The following is an 18,528-nucleotide window of genomic DNA, read 5'->3' as shown; positions in this document are numbered from 1 at the left end:
CTGTGACTCTGCCTTTCAAATAAATAAGTCTTTTTGAAAATAATAAGTGCAACTGAATGCATGGCATTTCTTGTGAGGGTTCTTCCCAAAGGGAGAGCTACAACACAGTGTCTGTGTGAAGTGCTTGCTATCAGTTAACAGAAATCCCTTTGAGTCAAAACCAAATGCATGGGGCTGGCACTGTGGCACAGTGGGTTAACGCCCTGGCCTGAAGCGCTGGTATCCCATATGGGTGCCAGTTTGAGACCCAGCTGCTACACTTCCAATCCAGCTCTCTGCTGTGGCCTGGGAAAGCAGTGGAAGATGGCCCAAGTCCTTGGGCCCCTGCACCCACGTGGGAGACCTGAAAGAAACTCCTGGCTCCTGGCTTTGGATCAGCGCAGTTCTGGCTATTGCAGCCAACTGGGGAGTGAACCATCGGATGGAAGACCTCTCTCTGCCTCTCCTCTCTCTATGTAACTCTTTCAAATAAATAAATCTTTAAAAAAAAATACACTTGGGGACATGCATGCCACAGTCCCCACACAAGAAACGGTCATCCCTGCTACTCATCAGCCTCCTATGCATTAAATCTCCACTGAGCACAGGAGCACTCACCGTGGCACTGGACAAACGCAGCGGGTAACCAGGAAAGGCCGACGGCAGCTGAGCTGCTGCTCCTCCTACACTGAGCAGCTCACTTGCCCTGTGATGACTCAGAGAGGAGAGGAAAATACAGGCCAGTGGCAAGACCGGAGCAACAGCAAACCCCCAATAAGAGACAGAAGTGGTGACAGCGCCGGCAACTCCAATGACAGGTGCTTCTCATCTTATCGACAGGAGCATCGTGGAGCGGCTGGCAAATGCAACTTTCCTAGGAAACCGTGGCAATGCTCCAGCTTCGAAAAGGACCATAAACAGCACCGTCACCCACGTCAACAAGTACATACAACAAAGCTCCTGGTGAGGAAGCAGCAGGTGCGGCCAACACTGCAGACCTCACAGAGGGCGCCTGAATTTCTTCCACGTCCAAAAGCACCCACGTTCCTAACTTGAACCATTCTGCCCTCTTACTCCCTCATCCAGGGATTTTCAGCGCAGTCAGGGGACTGTGCCCTGGGGGACTTCGGACACTGGAGCCGCTTTTTTGCTCTGGCATCCAGCTGGGGAGAGGCCACGAGCTATAGGCATCCCGCGACCCCCAGGGAAGGCATCAGACCCAAATGTCAGCCGTGCCCATGTCAAGAAGTCCTGTTCTGTTTTTAGGTGCTTTCAAAGTCAATGACACGTAAGCGGAAGCAGGACACGGTACCCCAGCTCCGTGTGACACGCAGGTACAGACACCAACCACGTGCAGCAAACTCCGCTGGAAGAAGACATGACCTGAGCAGGGGGAGGGACTTCCCTCGGGAGCTGAGCAAGCTTCGAGAGAGAACCTCGGGCAACGCTTACAAAGCAAAGCAGAACGAACGAGTCTCTTAGAGGAGCTGCAAACTGAGATGAGATGGTCCAGGGCCAGAGAGAAGCCATGCAGAGGCAAGTCCACGGAAGGGGAGAGTCTCTGAGAGTGGCCTCGCAGGGGAGTGGAAGGGAGGGGAGTGCTAGGGCACGCAAGTCGCTCAGCTTCTGTGACACACAGGGGAGCATTTGGAGGACTATCCTGATGGGCCCTGCAGGAGTTTCCAAAGACAATATCGTCATCACAGACGAAGATAAAGCCAGAAGCGGTAATAGCACACATGACACAGAGCAAGAGACTCCAGGAGGAAATGGGAACCCCCGCCAACAACGAAAAGCGGGAGAAAGGTGGTTTGACTCCAGGCTTGCAAATACGAGCAGCCAGGACTGGCCATGTAACGTGCAGCCCCAGTGCACAGGGAAAACGCAGGTCCTGGTTCCAAACCACTCAGAACTTCAGAGTAGCAGCAGCATGGCACACCAAACACGGGGCCCTTACAAGCGTGGGCCCGTGGACTGCACAGGTTCCACCCAGGACGCCAGCCCTGGAGGCCACGCGGCAGGGAGAGGAGGAGAAGCTGGGAGAAGGAACCCTGCCAGTGACTCCAAGGGTCAGCAGTCCCAGGCAGAGCTGGCGTCAGCTGCAGAGACAGGGCGGGTGCTGTCTCTGTGCGCTGCCGGCACAGAACTCCGCTAAGGGAGTGTGCACCACTTGGGGCTCTTGGGGACACAGCCAATGGGAGAGGAAGCCAAGAAGAGATTTACGTTAAGGAATCAGCTCATGCAACGACAGGGGTTAGCAAGTCCACAACCCGCAGGGCAGGAGCTGAAGCTCAGGCAACCCCGGCTGACGGGACGAGGCCCACCTGCACTAGGGAGGGGACCTCTCTGACTTCAAGTCCTCCGACGGCAGATGGCAGCCACAGGCGCAGATCCTGGGTGCCAGGGCCCAGCCCTGCTGATGCAGAAGACCCTAGGGGACGAGGGTTTCAGTCCAAGGCAAGAGCCTCGGAAAAGAGGCAACCATGGACGCCCGACGGTCCAGAGGCGGCCAGGAGGGGGCGGCACATGGGAAGCCCCAGTGGGCGCTGGGGTTGGAGGAGGAAGCTGTGGCGGCCAGGACCCCAGCCGCAGGCCTTGCCGAGAGCTCCCAGGAGGTCAGGCTTGGCTCCACTTCCCCTCTGACCCTTTCTACCCACAGGCTGAAGGCTCAGCCCCCAAGACTGCCCCCACCCATCGGAAGCCCCAAGTTGTTGTACCCGTGCTTCCGGCCAGTTATAAATGGGGTCCCCACCACCACCCCACCTGAGTCCAGTTAATTCACTTGGGAGCACACAGCTCCCACGCCCTCCAGGGACTTCCACTTGTTTGGCCACCCCCAGGCTCCCTGCACCCTGTCCTGGGTTTCTCTGGAGGCTTCGCTGCAGCACCTGCACCATGACTGTGGACTGGTGGGGAAGAGGGCAGGGAGCAGGATCTCATGACCTCAATCTGACCCTCAGGAGCAAGGAGGGTCTTAGGCCCTCTCATCTGACTTCTACAGTTGCCCTGCAGAGGGACTCACAAGCAGGAAACCTGGGGAAAGCACAGAACCTACATACACACACACACACAACAGCACAGCGTGCTTGGGGAGAACTCCAGCCGTCACATGGGGATTTACAGGAATCAAGGGTGCCATGCGAGCAGGTAGACCGGACAGTTGTCCCACGAGGCATGAGGCACGAGGCAGGCACTTCCCGTGGTGGGGTGAATGCCACAGTCATTTAATGATGAAAATGTCAAAGGATGCTGACACAAAGACACGAGGCTCTACATCTCCTTGTATAAAAATCCCTCTAGGACTGACAGAGATCGGTACGTGAACTAGAACAGCGGTTGCCCGCAGCCGGGGGAGGGCACAGGCACCCATGGAAGGGCACGAGATTCTCGCTGCCCACACACACTTGCAAATATGCCAAGACCCAGGGATCTGCAGGCTCCACGTGGCGTGAACACTGCTACATCACCATAGCTGCGTGTGTAGAAGACTCCTTTTTCTTCACTTTCCCTTTCAAATTACTTATTTTGCACCTGGGGATTTCCCATTACTTACAACTTTAATGAGCTTTTTTTTTTCCTGTTTGGAGGCAGTCTATGATTGCTTAATTGTAATCAATTTTATTCATTGAAACATGAAAAAAAACACAAAATAGGATTCCATATTGTTAGGCCTGTATATCATCTACTTGAGATTTTCAAGGTAGAGACCTAGGATTTTTTGAGTGAAAGTAACTTTTTGAAAGTTTTACACATGTGATTCTATTCCAGTAAAATGACACACTTTTTCACAAGAAGAAATATATTAGAAATAAGTAACTATGTTATTCCTTCAGCATTCAGTACTATGTTTGGATAACAAACTCAGGAGTATCCATTCCCTCGGAAAAGTCATTACTCAACAGGAAACACAGCCAAGGTCCATGGCCACAGTCCATTTGCAAACAGGAAGCTGGAATCCGATGCACACAGAAGGTTGACAGGCACTTTTTATTATTTTAATATGAACTAAAATCAGGAAATTTTTAAAAATTGGTTAAGAGAACCCTAAATTTCTGGGAATATTCCTGGAGTCACTGTCTAAAAAATAAGACATGTTCTGTTTTTGTTTTGTTTTTAATTAACTGGATACACTTGTGCCTCACTACAAACAAACCCAAGGCATACAGATTTGTTTGCACCCAAGAAATTCAAAACTGATTATTTCTATTAAAAGCAAATTCATAGACTCCTGCAGCCCACGCTGGAGTAACTGGGCTCCAGGTTCCCCCCAGTGCAGACCCTGGGAGGGAGCAGTAACGGCTCTGGTAGTTAGAGTCTCACACACACAGTGTTTCCTAAGAGAAGCTGAAGCCCTCCCACCCCCCTTCCCCGACCACAGGCCACCCACATGGGAGGCCTGCATTGAGTCCCTGGTTCTGACTCAGGCCTGGCTTAGCCCCAGCCATTACAGATGTGTGGGGAATGAACCAGCCCACGGGAGCTCTCCATCTCCCTGCCTCTCTGATGAATCAACTAATTAAAACCAAATTCACCGTGGCTTCCCTTGCGTGGCCTAAGTAACTGATTATTTTTACAGAAATGTATTTCTTCTTTGCTTTTCACATACAGCAGTGGAAGCTGAACCCCCAATTCCAGTGCTCCCCATGGGGCCGTCCCTGATCAAAGGCTCTCCTGTTTCCCAAAAGCCCCTCACGAAGGCAGGTGACAGATGTCCTATCTCACAAACGCAGCCAGTCTCAGGGACAAAGGCCAGGCCCCCACTTCCCTCCCCAGGGCCAGGAAGCATCAGGTAACCCACGGCCTCCCTCCCAAGTGGGACCATGTGACCACTACAGCCAGCAGGGCCCTGGGCTTCCCTGCGTGTGCAGCCCCCACGGGGCAGCCTCACTGGGCGACCATGTGGGTTTGCCGGCCCAGGGGTTTCCCAGAAGGTGGGACTTTCAGCGCTAGCCCAGGTCACACAACAAGGCCAACGCTCGACGGCAGAGAGCAGCCCCTGCGTGGATCCCATGTAGCACGCGGAGGACGAGCCCCCCGAAGCTCCTCTGATGGAAACTGAATCCCCAAAGTCCTGTGTTACTCAGAGGTGGGGCCTTTGTGAGGTCACTTGGATGGGGGGGGGGTGCAACAGCATCGGCTCCTTTGGAAGAAGAGGAAGGGCCGAGCGGACAAGGCGGCCCTCAGCTGCGGCCAAGCTCCAGCTCGGGGACTTCCCAGCTCCAGAGTGGGGAGCTGAGAAAACCTCCGCTGTGGGGACTGGAGCCGCGGCGTAGTGGGTAAAGCCACAGCTTACGACGCAGGTTCAGGTCCAGCTGTTACGGCCCTTTGGTGAGCAAACCAGTAGATGGAAGACTTGTCTCCCTGAGCCGGCGCCGTGGCTCAATAGGCTAATCCTCCACCTTGCGGCGCCGGCACACCGGGTTCTAGTCCCGGTCGGGGCGCCGGATTCTGTCCCGGTCGCCCCTCTTCCAGGCCAGCTCTCTGCTATGGCCAGGGAGTGCAGTGGAGGATGGCCCAGGTGCTTGGGCCCTGCACCCCATGGGAGACCAGGAAAAGCACCTGGCTCCTGGCTCCTGCCAGGATCAGCGCGGTGCGCCGGCTGCAGCGGCGGCCATTGGAGGGTGAACCAACGGCAAAGGAAGACCTTTCTCTCTCTGTCTCTCTCTCACTGTCCATCCACTCTGCCTGTCAAAAAAAAAAAAAAAAAAAAAAAGACTTGTCTCCCTGTCTCTGTAACTCTGCCTTTCAAGTAAATAAAATAAATCTTAAAACACACACACACACACACACACACACAACCTCGACTATGAATTTCCCAATCGCAGGCATTTCATTACAGTAAAACAAACGGCTTAAGACAGAGGCTGCACAGACCTCAGAGACGATCTAAGCCAGGACACGCAGGGGATGCACCAGGGCGGCTCTGTCACAGGCTCTGAGCTTCGGGACAGATGCCGCTGACAAGTGACAGCAGGGACGCGGCTCCAGCAACAGAAGGAGTCCCTGAGGCTGCAAGCTGCGTTGAAGGTCCCCACTGAGGCCGACAGAGCCCGGCTCAGCACACAGAGAGCATTTCCTAGAAACCTGCTCGTTATCTGACAGAGCGAAGGCCCAACCCCAGTGCCAGGAAAACTGACCAGAGCCGTGTCACTGTCGCTATTTTTAGCAGATGACTGTTAGCCCTTGAGTTTTCAAATACAGCAGAGAGAAGGTCTAGGAGGAAACAATACTACCAGGCAGGACAACATCAAAGGAAACCTCAGGGTTCCGGCACCAGACAGGGACCGGCCCTGCCAGGCCCAGGGCGGCCAGGGCTCAGACCCCCGGGGTTCCTTGAAGGACTTGTGCTCCAGGAGAGTGTGCCCAAGGGGCCACCCTTCGCCTCCTTGAAATTCTCTCCTCTCCCGGCTTCCATGGGACTGAGACCCTTTGATTGTCCTCTAAGCCCCAGTCTGCTTCTGTTCAGCTTCCTGGGGCAGTGTCTCGGTCTCCACGCACCTATAGAGCACAGGTGCCCCAACATGCCCTGGGACGCCCCAAGATGCACCAGGTGCAGCCCACCTCCTCCTCTCCCCTGTGCCTTCGTCTTCACCATGGCACCCAGGGAGATGCACCCAGAGACACAGCTCCGTTCCCCGCATGTCTGCTGCGAGGCAGGCAGTTTCTCTGTGACCGACATGGTCGGCCTAGAACCCATCAGAGGTGGTGCTGCCCGCCTAGACCGGGGTGCAGAGGGAAGGGAGGATCCGAGGACCATGGCGCCTGTCCAGGATCCGGTAACGCAGCCAAGCCCCTATCTTTACGCACCAAGCCCTACATCTGCCCTGAGAAAAGTCCCAGAGCTCCTCCTGCGACAACATCCAAGCAACCCAGGCAGTTTCAGAATGCAAACTGATTCAGCAGCTCAGGCACCTGCACCCAGGTACTGCTCCCACGGACACTGCTGCTGCGGCTCCAAGGGTTCCTGCGGGTCCAACCCTGCTTCCATTTCCAAGGTGAATTCCAACTACGCTGCTGGTCAGGCTGCTGGTGAGCAGAAACGCACGCTGACTTCACCGGGAAAGTTACAGACCGCATGAATTTGCACCTTTTGCACTCCCCCACCCCGGAGGTCACATCTTGCACAACTGGAGTGCAATAGCAAGGCCACGCACGTGACATGGCCGCAATCCACGGAGCTCAGCTGGGACTGCACCTGCAATAAGTGCAGCTAGGTGCCCGTGTTTGGTTTTATGCAATTTTTGAAAATTTATTTATTCTGAAAGTCAGAGTTACAGAAAGGAGAAAGAGAGACAGATAGGTCTCCCATCTGCTGAGTCACTCCCCAGTGACTACAACAGCCAGGGCTGGGCCAAGCTGAAGCCAGGAGCTTCCTCTGGGTCTCCCATGTGGACAGCAGGGGCCCAAACACTTGGGCGGTCTTCCACTGCTCTCCCAGGCCAACAACAGGGAGCAGGATGGGAAGTGGAACAGCCAGTCACGAACTGGCACCCATATGGGCTGCCGGTGTCACACTCAGAGACTTTACCTGCTACACCACAATGCCGGCCCCGGATTTAGGCAATTTTAAGACATGTGTATCTTCCGTCACCAGCTGTCCCCTTGTAGCAATGCGCCTTCCCTCCCCAAATCTAATCCCAAAATTTCTAATCAGGTTTCCCTCTCTACTAATAATAACTGCATTATTTCATGAATGTGACATAAATGGAATGGTACAGCCTACAGTCTTTTGAGATTACTCTTCTCACTTAGCATAATTCCCGGGCCTCCCTTTACTTTCAAATCCTTGTCTCAGGCAAAAAAATAAAATAAAAAGTACTGCTGTACATCCACTTAGCAGCCTGCACGGGGCCCCTCCCGTGAGCACAGTCCACATGATTATCCCTGCAACCTTCCCAGGTCTCCCTTCCACAGCCAGGCCCACACCCCTCTCTCCAGGGGCCAGTTAAGCAACCGAGGAAGAAACCAGAAAAACTCTCGCTCCTGTATCCCACCCGATGCCCGATTTTGATCTGAGCTTGTCCAGACCCAACAGGAAGATGCCTCTGGAAGCAAACATTTCCTCCTCATTATTGAAAATCTCTCTCAAATCTCTCTCTCCAGTGTTGCCACTGGAGCCACCTGTCACAGACACGCACTTTTGCCTTCACTTCTACATCTCTGATGTCCTGAGAAACAAGCAAACCTGCCTCCAGCGGTCCTTGAAATCCAGGAACACCACTTCCGGGGTCTCCTCCAAGTTCTCTTCTGTACACACACACACTCAGTGGCACTGGGGATCCTTAACATCCAACTTCATCTTAAAATCTCACCACGTAAGAACTGCAAACAGGAGCCAGAGCTGTGGCGTAGCAGGTAAAGCAACCACCTGCAGTGCCGACATCCCAAATGGGTTTGACTCCCGGCTGTTCCATTTCCTATCCAGCTCTCTGCTCTGGCCTGGGGAAGCAGTGGAAGATGGCCCAAGTCCTTGGGCCCCTGCACCCACGTGAGAGACCTGGAAGAAGCTCCTGGCTTCGGATAGACCCAGCTCTGGCCATTGCAGCCATTTGGGGAGCGAACCAGCGGATGGAAGACCGACTGAGATCTTTCTGTGTCTGCCTTTGCCTCTCTGTAACTCTGCCTCTCAAATAAATAAAAATATTTTTAAAATTTTTTTTTAAAAAAATGTAAAGCTTAGAGCAAGTGGGGCAGTTTCCTAGAAAGACACAAGTGGCCATGACACCCTGAGAAAGAGAAAACTGCGACAGCCACACAGAGGTGAGGCCACGGCTGGAGGTCTGACAGGAGGCCCTGAACTGCGGTGACGGTGGTTACACAACACCAGAGCTCTTCCTGGGTCCGGGCCACGGCTGCTGGAGTTGTCACCGCACACAGGTGAGAACCACGGCTCCCCGGGCTGCCGATGTGGGCGCTGCGCTGCCAACTGCACCCAAATGTGCACCTGTCCCCGCCCCCCCACTGCCCTGCATTTCTCCAGCACCGCCTCCTTGGTCTTCCTGTCCAAGGACAGGGTGGGAAAGAACTCACACGGTCAACATCACCCCACCACCCACCACACTCGAAGCTCCCACTGCTCTGGACACAGCAAGGAGGTAAACAGGGATCGCTCAGGCCCCCTGCAGAGGCCCCACCAGAGTAGCCTAGGAGTGAGGGTTCGAGCCCAGCTCTCCTGCCACACCCAGTCCTGTCCACTCTGTGTCCTGCTACTTCATCTAGGAAATGACGGGATTTGGTGACCCCTGAAATCCCTTCCGGATCTAATCTGAGGACAACAGTCCTTCTGTGCTTCCGAAACCTCCACACGCACACATACACAAACATATGCATACACACATGTACATGCAGGCACAGGCATCTATACATACATGCATGTACAATTCACACATATGCCAGCACATATGAACAGCATATACACACGTGCCCACATGCAGACACACACACAGTGCCATTAGATGGAACTCTGCCCATTGAAGTGACAGCAGGTCTTGGAAGGCTGGTGTTGGGGATACCAGGAGCATGCAGAATCATCCCCTCCACTTGGCTCTCCGGCCAAGGTTCTCCACAGTAGCGATAAGTCGAAAACAAATCAGTCGGTGCCTGGGGCCAGCCCGCCCCCTGCCCTGCTCACTGCGACAAGCTCTCTGGCTCTGCAGCCTGCTCACCCTCCCACTAGCTCAATCGCTAAGGTGCTGGGCCTTCCCTCGGTGACTGAATGAGGAGGGCCTGGCCAACCAACAGCAATTGGAAAAGGCTACCAGGCAGCAACTCCACGCTTCACAGGGGGATCTTCTCACAGTCCCCAGGGCACACACAGCACCATCTCCACGGGCCACTCCCGCCTCCAGGCCACTCCCGTTTCCGTGCGAGCCCCCAACCCACCCTTCCTCCGGCTGTATCCCATCGTCCTCTGTGGGGCCCAACCAGGACTGCTGCACCCTGGGCTGAGGATGGGGCTGCAGGCATAATGAGTGCCAAAACCAGACAGCCTCGGATTTGCCTCCTGGCTCAGCCCCAGGAACCAAGACAACCACACCCACATCACAGGGCTCCTAGGGACGAATGAGGTGCCATGTACTAGGGCCTCTCCAAGACCACGGTGCCTCAGAAATATGGGAGGATCAGGCTGGAAGGCAGACTGGATTCACAGGTATGGGCAGGGGCCTGGGACCTTCCATTCCTCAGAAGCTCCTGGTCTGAGCACCACACTTTGCATTTCAAAGCTCCCTACCATGAATGCTCAATGCGGCCACACAGTGCAATTACCCAGGAGCTCTAAAAAAATATTGTTCACCATTCTCCCTTCCCCCCCATTCTAACTTAGGTGGTGTGTGGGATGTGGTCTGGGCACCAGGATTTTTTGGAACATTCTAGATGTTGCCAATGTCCAGCCAGAGCTAAGAACCATGCTCTCTGGGAGTCACCGTGACACAAGACACCTTGGAAATCCTGATTGAACATTTCCCAAACACTTGCTGTTAAATGCATCCAAACTGTGTTTCTTAATTCATTTCAGAAAATTCTTCACTCCCCTTGAGACAAGGGATAATCCCTCAATCAGGAGATCAGGATTGGGATGCCCAAGTACACCCTGGGATTTGTGCAGAAGCCCCAGGCATAGGCACCTGTTGGCTCAGACAAATGCACAAGACACCCCCGTGAGCACAGCCCCGTCTTGGTTTCTGGAGATCAGAGCAGAACTAGCAGCTGATCCTTAAAAATAACAACAGTAATATAAACATAAATATGTTTACACCAAGGGATTTTTTTTAAATTCAAGAGCTATTTTCTCTTAATAATAATGCTAAGTGGCAAACAGAGCCTGAATTTGAGTCATCCAAGTGGCTCATTAAAAGGACCAAGAGCCAATGCCTGCGAGGCAGCCAGAAGACCGCACCACGCAGCCGGCCTCTCCTGGCTGACCTCAGACACTACCAACTGGGTCTCCCAGGCCTCCCTCCCCGCCTCCCCTTAGATCTACAACTCACTCACTGAATGGAGGGAGTGGCCGCCAGCCCCAGGGGTCCTGGATCACAAGACTCAGGAGAGCTTTCATCACGTCTGCAGACAACATCCTTACATTCCGCCTCCTCTCTCCAGGAATCCCAGTCCCTGAGCCGGAAGCAGCAGCCCGACAGACTGAAGCCTACTCTGCCAGCTCCCCAGGGACGTGGCATGTGCGACCAGAGGCGGCGGCCACAGCACTCATCCCACCCAGGGATTTGCACCAGCGTCAACGGACAGGAACCTCACCCAAGCCCCTCAAGGAGCCAGGAATTCAGCACTAGCCATCGGCCCCTTGCTCAGCACTGCGCAATACACACCTACCTTCTTCTGCCACCCCTGTGTGGGCTCAGTCTGCTGGGTGAGCAGACTCGGGTGGGGGGAGGGGCTCCGGTTACACACACACACACACACAGCCAGTATAGCAGCTGTTTGGGCCAGGGGTTCCGTCTGAGGGACCCCCACGGGGACAGCTCGGTGGGTGTCCCTCCCACAGCCTCATCCTTACTGTAGCAACTCACTGCACATACAACCCCATCCTCCCCCTGGCTCTGCCAGGGCGTCACAGCTCCTGCCTCTTGAGGGCTGGGGTGTCTATTTCCTCCCCCTCGAGCCCAGGCTTGGCCTTGAGACTTGCATCAGCAGAAGGACATTGAACCCGGGCCAAGATGAAGCTCACGAGGTCCCACTGGCTCTCCTGGAACCCTGCCCCTGCCGCGGAGAGCCGGCGCGGGCCAGCCTGCTGGAGGCTGAGAGCGCACGTGGAGCAGAGCTGAGTCACCCCGCAGAGGACAGCTTCACACAGTCCCCAGGCCTTCTTCTCACTCAAGTGGGCTGGGATGTGGCCTGGGCACTAGGATTTCTAAAGAACATCCCCAATGAGTCCAACGCACCAGCTGAATGCGATGAACGTGCAGATCTAGCCTCCTGGAGCTGAGCAGGGCGGGGCCAGCCTCAGGAAAGTGGCCACGGCTGTAGGCACCTGTGAGGTTTCACAGGTGGTTGTTGGACAGAGTCACCATGGCCATAGCTGACCGATACATCAACACATAGACATGCAGACGGCACTGTGGCTCTGGGGGTTAAGCCGCTGCCTGTGTCACCAGCATTTCGTATGAGTGCCAGTTCAAGTCCTGGCTGCTCCACCACAGATCCAGCTCCCTGCTAATGTGCCTGGGAAAGCAGCAGAAGACGACCTGAGTGCCCAGGGCCCTGCAACCTCATGGGAGACCTGGATGGAATTTCAGGTTCCTGGCTGCAGCCTGACCCAACCTCAGCTATTGCAGCCACTGGAGGAGCGAACCAGTGGATGGAAGGTCTGTCCTTCTAACTCTGCCTTTCGAATAAATAAATCTTTAACAATACTACCTGGGCTTCTTGACTGCTGATGGCCCACAGGAACCCACCATGGTCAGCAGAAGAGGAAGAAGAAGTGACATCCATCAACCTGCCTGCCCCGAGCCTGGCCAGCTCTGCCCTGGTCCATTTCAGTGGGCTCCTTTCTGTCCCTGCCCCGTGGGCTCCCAGTCTGCCTGCTGCTCCACACTCCCACTTCCCACAACCCGGACCCTAAGAGATACCCCCAAACAGCAAAGCAAACCTCTCCCGGTACAGACAGGCGAGAGGCCAGATCTGGCAGGGACCGGAGTATTCGCTGTCTATACTAATTAGCTCGTTTCTATGCACACCCGGGCCATGGAGACCGAGGCCTGGTAAAGGCAGAAGCCTGGACATGAATTCCAATCATGTAATTTCCATTGTGGGGAAAGGTGATTCCCAAGTTTATAAATCTCAGTGGCAATCAAAGAAACAAGCAAACAACACATTTCTCAAGTATAGTTCCTCATGAAGTCCCGATCACAACCTGGAATCCAGGAAATTTACATTTATGCCTCCCCCTAAGAGCAGAGAGACATCCCAGACCAGGTGTGTGGTGTGAGCCCGGGGGGTGGGGTGGGGAAAGGGCTGGAAATGTGCACCGGGAGGCCCTGGGATTTCAACCTGCAAGAGTAGAAGTCCACAAAGAGAGGGGTACAGTGTGGCTCGGAGTCAAACCACCCACGGGCGGCAGTCGGGACAGCCAGCTCCTTTGTTCCCTCTGTCTCCAGGGCCGCCGTGGCAGAAAAGGTGAAGCCAGGGGTGGGATTGAAAGATTAAGGACAGCAGCTTTCACGGCAGCACGCCAGAGGGGACACAACACCGCAAATCCAATAGACATCGAGGGCATGCTCTCAATGTCCCGGCGAGTGATTTGCCAAACATTTACATGTTGCAAATTAAACCAGGCAATCCTTCCAGAGCCGTAAAGATTGATATTCCAGTAGGAAAACAGAAGCTGAGCCACATCCGACATCCACCAGTCTCAGCAGGAACCTGCTATCCTAAACAAAGCCTTGTCACCTGGCTACATCCTTAATGACCAGACACAAACAGCCCAACCATCACACCACCACAAAGAGGCAACGCTGGCTGTGGGTGGCACCTGTGAGCTGTCATTCTGTCACTAATGCAACCACCCCCTACTTCACTGAAGCTCTAGGGCCTTCCTCACTGCTCCCATATGACGGGAGGCCCCTGCCTCAGGGCCTTTGCACTTGCTGATCTGGTTGCCTAAATGCTCTTACCCCAGACACCTTCTCTGTGCCTCTGCTCCCTCAGCTGGCCATCCTGGGCACAATTTCAGACCTCAGAGAGAGACCCCTGGACCCTGGACTGCTCCTCCCCAGCTGTGGCTGCTGCTGGCTTCACCAAGGGAAGGCAGAAAGGCCTTCCAGCCAAGGTGCCCTTAAAACGGAACCTGTGTGACCAGCTGCCAAGCTGAAACCAGTCTGCTGTTCAATTTCCAACTTCTCACTCAGCTAGCCCAGGCTGGCCACTCCTCACCTGGCCCAGGTGTGCCTCTCTGGCCTTGGTTCCCACAGTCCCTCCTCTCTAAGCCACACCTTGGCCACACTGCACATGCCACCCTCCTCTCAACTCCAGCTGCCTGGCTGGAATGTCGCCCCGTCACTGGGGCCTTTGGCCACAGCCTCCTCCTTGGGTCTCCCCTCGGAGGGTTTTCACACTTGGCATCCCAAGCCTCCCTCTCTCTCCCGTCCCCTCTTCCAGTCTCTGCATGGAAGCATCAGCAGTCCTCCTGTCAAAGGTGATGACTCGCAAAGGCAGGAACTGGTGGAGGCACCGAGTCCCCTAAAGCACCTAACAGCGCACAGTAGGCGTGCAGAAAACACTTAAGCTCAGACCCCACGTCCCATGGGCTCCTGCAATGGGCCTTGGCCACACTGAATCCTTTCAGCAGGTGCACTCAATACCACGCAGGGGCCGCTGGGAAGGAGGGAGATGCCTGCCTTCCCCTCCGCAAGGCTATGCTCCTTCTGACCCGAAAACCAGAGTCCGGGGTCTCATGGCCTCCTCCCATCATCCCCACCGTTATCTGATGGGGAGCAGAGAGGCGGAGACGCAAAGCAGCGAAACAAAAGGTTTGCCAGGCTGAGAACACCAAGCCACACCTGCCGGCTCTCTTCTGAGCAAGGGGGTGTCAGGTGAGAAAGCAACCAACCAGGAGCTGGTGCACCAGCTTCACAGAGCAGAACACGGGCACCTGCGCCATTCCCGCCCACAGCCCCGGGCAGGAACCCTGGGGAGCCAGGTCTAAGCCTTCGGCTTGGATTTGCTTGTGTCTTCTGCTTCTCATGGAGAGGTAACGCAGCTGAGGAAGCCTAAGGGTGCCTCACGGTGGGGGCGGGGCTGGGCTGCCCAGGGCAGAGACACCCCCCCCCGAAACGTGTGCCTGAGCTTTGGGGGATTCCCAGCACCTGCTGAAGGGAGCCAAGGTTCCCATAGAAACACCAGAGCCTGCAAACTCTCACACTCAGTGAAACCGAAAGCAGGGCTGCAGGAGCAGTCCCAGGAGAGGCTGCAGCCCTCACTGCCTGCCCCGCCAGGGTGCAAAGACCACAGCTGCAGCCCACCTGCTCGCCCTTCACCTCCTTCCCTCTCCTTGACTGACACTTCCCAACCAGCACCGCCTCTCCCTCCAAGCTCAAAGGTCTCTTGGAGCTCCCAAAGCAGAAAGCGACCCTCACCAGCCCAGCCCAGCCCACTGCCCCCAAGATCAACCGAAGGCATAGGGTCAGCGGGGCCCCCAAGGGAAAGCCCGTGACTTTGTGTCAGCCGTGGGTTTCTGAGCACGAACAGCTCAGCCCTGACTCTGCACCTGCCGCGCGCCCCGCGGAGCACGAAGCTCAGAGGAGGGCGCCGGCACAACCTCGGCGGGACTTGGCCGCGGGGGTCACTGCCGATTTACCCCGCATCATGTTGGGTAGTTTGTGTTCCACAAGCCGTTCCTGGAGTCTCCTCGAGCCAACTTTTTCCCTTCCTTTTCTAAAGACTTCTCGCTTTCTCCGAGTCTTTAACGGCACCCCCCGTGTCTCCCGCACGCCACCCGTTCGCACCCAGGCCAGGTTCGCTGCGGTGACGGCGCAGGAACCCAGGAGGTCCGAATCCGCGCGCGGCGGGTCGGCACACCCGCGCTCTTGGCACAGGGCAGCGAGAGAGTGTGCGAGGGGCGCTGGGCGGAAAGAAGGGTCGCCCGCCAGGGGCGCGGGGAGAGGTACCGGTTAGAGAGGCCACGTTGGAGAGACCCCACAATAGGGACCAACCCTGGATGCCAGCGCGCCACAACACGCCCCCCTCCCCGGGGAATTTGGAGAGAGGACCCTCCCCCCGGGTGTCAACGAGAAGAGGATGCTCTGAGGACGCGGGACGGGCGCACGCCCAGAGTAAACTGCGACCCGCACACCGGCCGCGGACGGGCGGCCACCTAGGGCTCCCTACAAGCCGCGCGCCGAGACCAAGAGGGTAAGGCGCTCCGAGCGGAGACAGCGCAACCTCCGACCGGCCGGCGCAGGGCTCGGAGCGGCTCAGGATGCGGGGAGGGAGACAGGGAGCCGACGGGCCCCACGCCCTGAGGGAACGCCAGCTCACCCGGCCGTTGCGGTCCGTCTCCTGCACCTCGTCCACGCACGGCCCCCGCCGCACCAGCGCCCGCAGCAGCCCCACGTCGTTGGCGCAGGCGGCGCGCAGGATGGTCGCCGTCTCCGGGACGCCCTCCTGGACGCTGTCGTCGCTCGGGGCGCCGAACTCCTCCTCGCCTCCCGGAGGGTAGAAGGAGTCGTCCGAGGCGATGCTGCGGGTGTCCGGCAGGCTGGAGAAGTCCTCGTACTCCTCATACTCCCCTAGCTCCTCGTCGGCCTCCGTGCCCCGAGGTGGGGTCAGCGGCTGCGGGGACACGCAGCGCGCCCCGCCGCCCTCCGGCCCGGGCCCGGCCAGCAGCACCATGCTGGCGGCCGGGACGCGGGCCGGGGGCCGGGGCGCGGGCGGGTAGACGCGGGCGCGGAGCGCGCACCGGGGTCACCGCTCTTCGCCCCCTGAATCCCGGGAGAAGCAGCGGCCCGCGCGCTGCAGCCCGGCGGACACGAGCGCCTGGCGGCTGCGCTCGCTAAGAAGTCCCGGGCGGCCGGAGAAAAGCCCCGGGGCGGGGAGGAGCCGCGGGGGCTTTCCAGGCGTGCGTGCGTGCGCGGGCGGGCGGGGCGGCCGCGCGGGGGAGACGCCCGCCCGGGCCCCGGTTGGCGGCGCGTCTCTCCGGCCCGAGCGCTGAGCGGTGCGCCCGGAGCAGAAAAAGCACGCGCAAGAGAAGCGAAACGAGCAGCGAAGACGCCGAGAACCGGGTCGCGGGCGGCGGCGAGTGCTCGCCCCTCCCTCCGCCCGCCGGGGCTGGGGGCGGGGGCGGGGGTCGCGGGACGCCGAAGGCCGAAGGCCGAGGTGGCTTCCAGCGTCTCCAAGAGGTGCGCCCCCGCCGCGGGCGTCAGGTCCCGAGACCCGCGGGGCCAGTGTCCTCACTGCCCGGGAGCCGACTCCACCCGGACTGCGGCGGAGTTGAGACCGGAGAATCCGGTGCCCCCTAGGACCGTGTCCTCCAAACTGGGGGCTCGCGGCTGCCACCAAGGGATCCAAGCCCGGAGGGAAGGGGTCCGCAGAACCCGGGCCAGCTGTGGCTCGCAGCTTGGTCCAGGAGACCCTGGGAGGGGTGGGTATGGGGCATCTGGACCGGGATGGGGGGGCACCTAGGTCCCCACCCTCAGCACCGGGAGCTGGCACCTGAGCCTAGCGACGGAAGAGAGCGCGGGGCAGGGCCGCAGCCCCTACCGTGGCGCGCTCGGAGCGCCCCCAGGCCGGGCCTTGGCCCCTCCGCGTCGGTCCCGGAGCGAGGTTGGGGGAGGGGAAGGGGAGGGTTCGCCGCGGGGCCACCTGACTTGATGGAAGAGGCTGCGCAGTGGGTCCCGTCTCGATGGAGAAGACGGTGCGGGCAGGTGAGGTGCGAGGGCGCGCCCCCGCCTCGGTGGGCGATGCTGTTCATGGGACGAACGAGGCTGGCCAATGCCGAGACCACCGCCTCTCTCTGTCCCCCGCACCAGCCCCCGCCTCCTTTCCTTCCTTTTTTCCCACCAGTCTCGACAGTGTGCCCACCAGGAGCCAAACCGTGGGATGTCCATGTGAACAAAACTGGACAAATAGCCACCGTGGGCCAGACTTGGCCAGGCGAGCCAAGAGCATCGTGGAGGAACCGAGCTTAACCGAAGGGGCAATGCGGGCCACAGGGAGGTTTGAACTTGAGGCTTCTTGAGCTGCTGGGGTCGCACAGCGCCAAGCCGGAGCCACGGTCGTGTGATCACCAGGCCGGCCCAGCCCCGGGCGGAAAGGCTGGGGGACCCTTGCGCACCGGTTTCTGGTGAAGATGCGTACACACCCCAGTGCACCGGAGCTAGTGGTGAGCTTCAGCTCGCTGGCTTCCCCTGCTTTCCGGACTTGCTTTCTGAAGCCCAGAATGCCCCGCTGCACGGGGCATTTTTACTTTTTCTGTAACTGGCCGGGGTTGCAGAAATTCCCACTGGGAATTCCCCCGCTTCGAGGCTGTGCGCGGTGGTTTCAGCGTTTCCAGAAGCCTGTTAAGGCCGTGGGGTGGGGGAGGGGTTCCCAGTTGACATGCCCCTGAGGGCAAGGGCAGAGTTGCTTTGCTGGCCCCCTCCCCGCCCAGCCCCTCAAGCACCGTGTAAAGTTAGAAACCCAGCAGGTGTGACCGCTTCTTGGGTGAGGGGTCTGGGTTTTCCCCAGGGAAGCACCTTGCACCCTGGTCTAGTGTCCTGCCGCCAGCTCCTGCACCTGCCCAAGTCACCAAGGAACGGAGGGGAGGCTCCCCACTTCCTCCTTCCCATTCTTAGAAATGTGGGTGTGCCAATAAATCTGCGGTGGCTTTCCCTCTAGAGGAAAGCAGGAGAGGGAGCCCGTTTCAGGGTGATCAGACTCCTGACCCAGCTGACCATTCCCCCCTAGCACCACCAAGACAATAGATTCTCAGCCCTTCCGGAAGATGGCTCAAGCCCCAGATCAGGCACAGGCATCTTTAGTAAAGTCAACATTTCTGTGCTGTGTGTACAGTGTGGGGCAGGAGAAAGGTTTCCTGAAGCTGCCAACTCTGGATAACCA

The 18,528-nt window shown here is 57.5% G+C and overlaps 1 protein-coding gene across 2 annotated transcripts in view; it reads right to left on the bottom strand.

The window, feature by feature from the left end:
- Nucleotides 1-17,304, bottom strand: part of ANKRD33B (ankyrin repeat domain 33B) — a 79,283-nt gene extending 61,979 nt beyond the window's left edge. Inside the window, exon 1 of one of the 2 annotated variants that reach the window (XM_051853567.2) lies at nucleotides 15,970-17,304. In XM_051853567.2, the coding sequence (XP_051709527.1) occupies nucleotides 15,970-16,323 (354 nt within the window). In that variant the 5' untranslated portion in view covers nucleotides 16,324-17,304. The remainder of the gene's footprint in view (nucleotides 1-15,969) is intronic. The other variant, XM_002714089.5, reaches the window with a different exon arrangement.
- Between the last annotated feature and the right edge of the window lie 1,224 nt (nucleotides 17,305-18,528).

Source organism: Oryctolagus cuniculus, chromosome 14, assembly GCF_964237555.1.
Source record: "Oryctolagus cuniculus chromosome 14, mOryCun1.1, whole genome shotgun sequence".
Taxonomy (NCBI): Eukaryota; Metazoa; Chordata; class Mammalia; order Lagomorpha; family Leporidae; genus Oryctolagus; species Oryctolagus cuniculus.
This window is presented reverse-complemented; position numbering and strand designations above follow the sequence as displayed.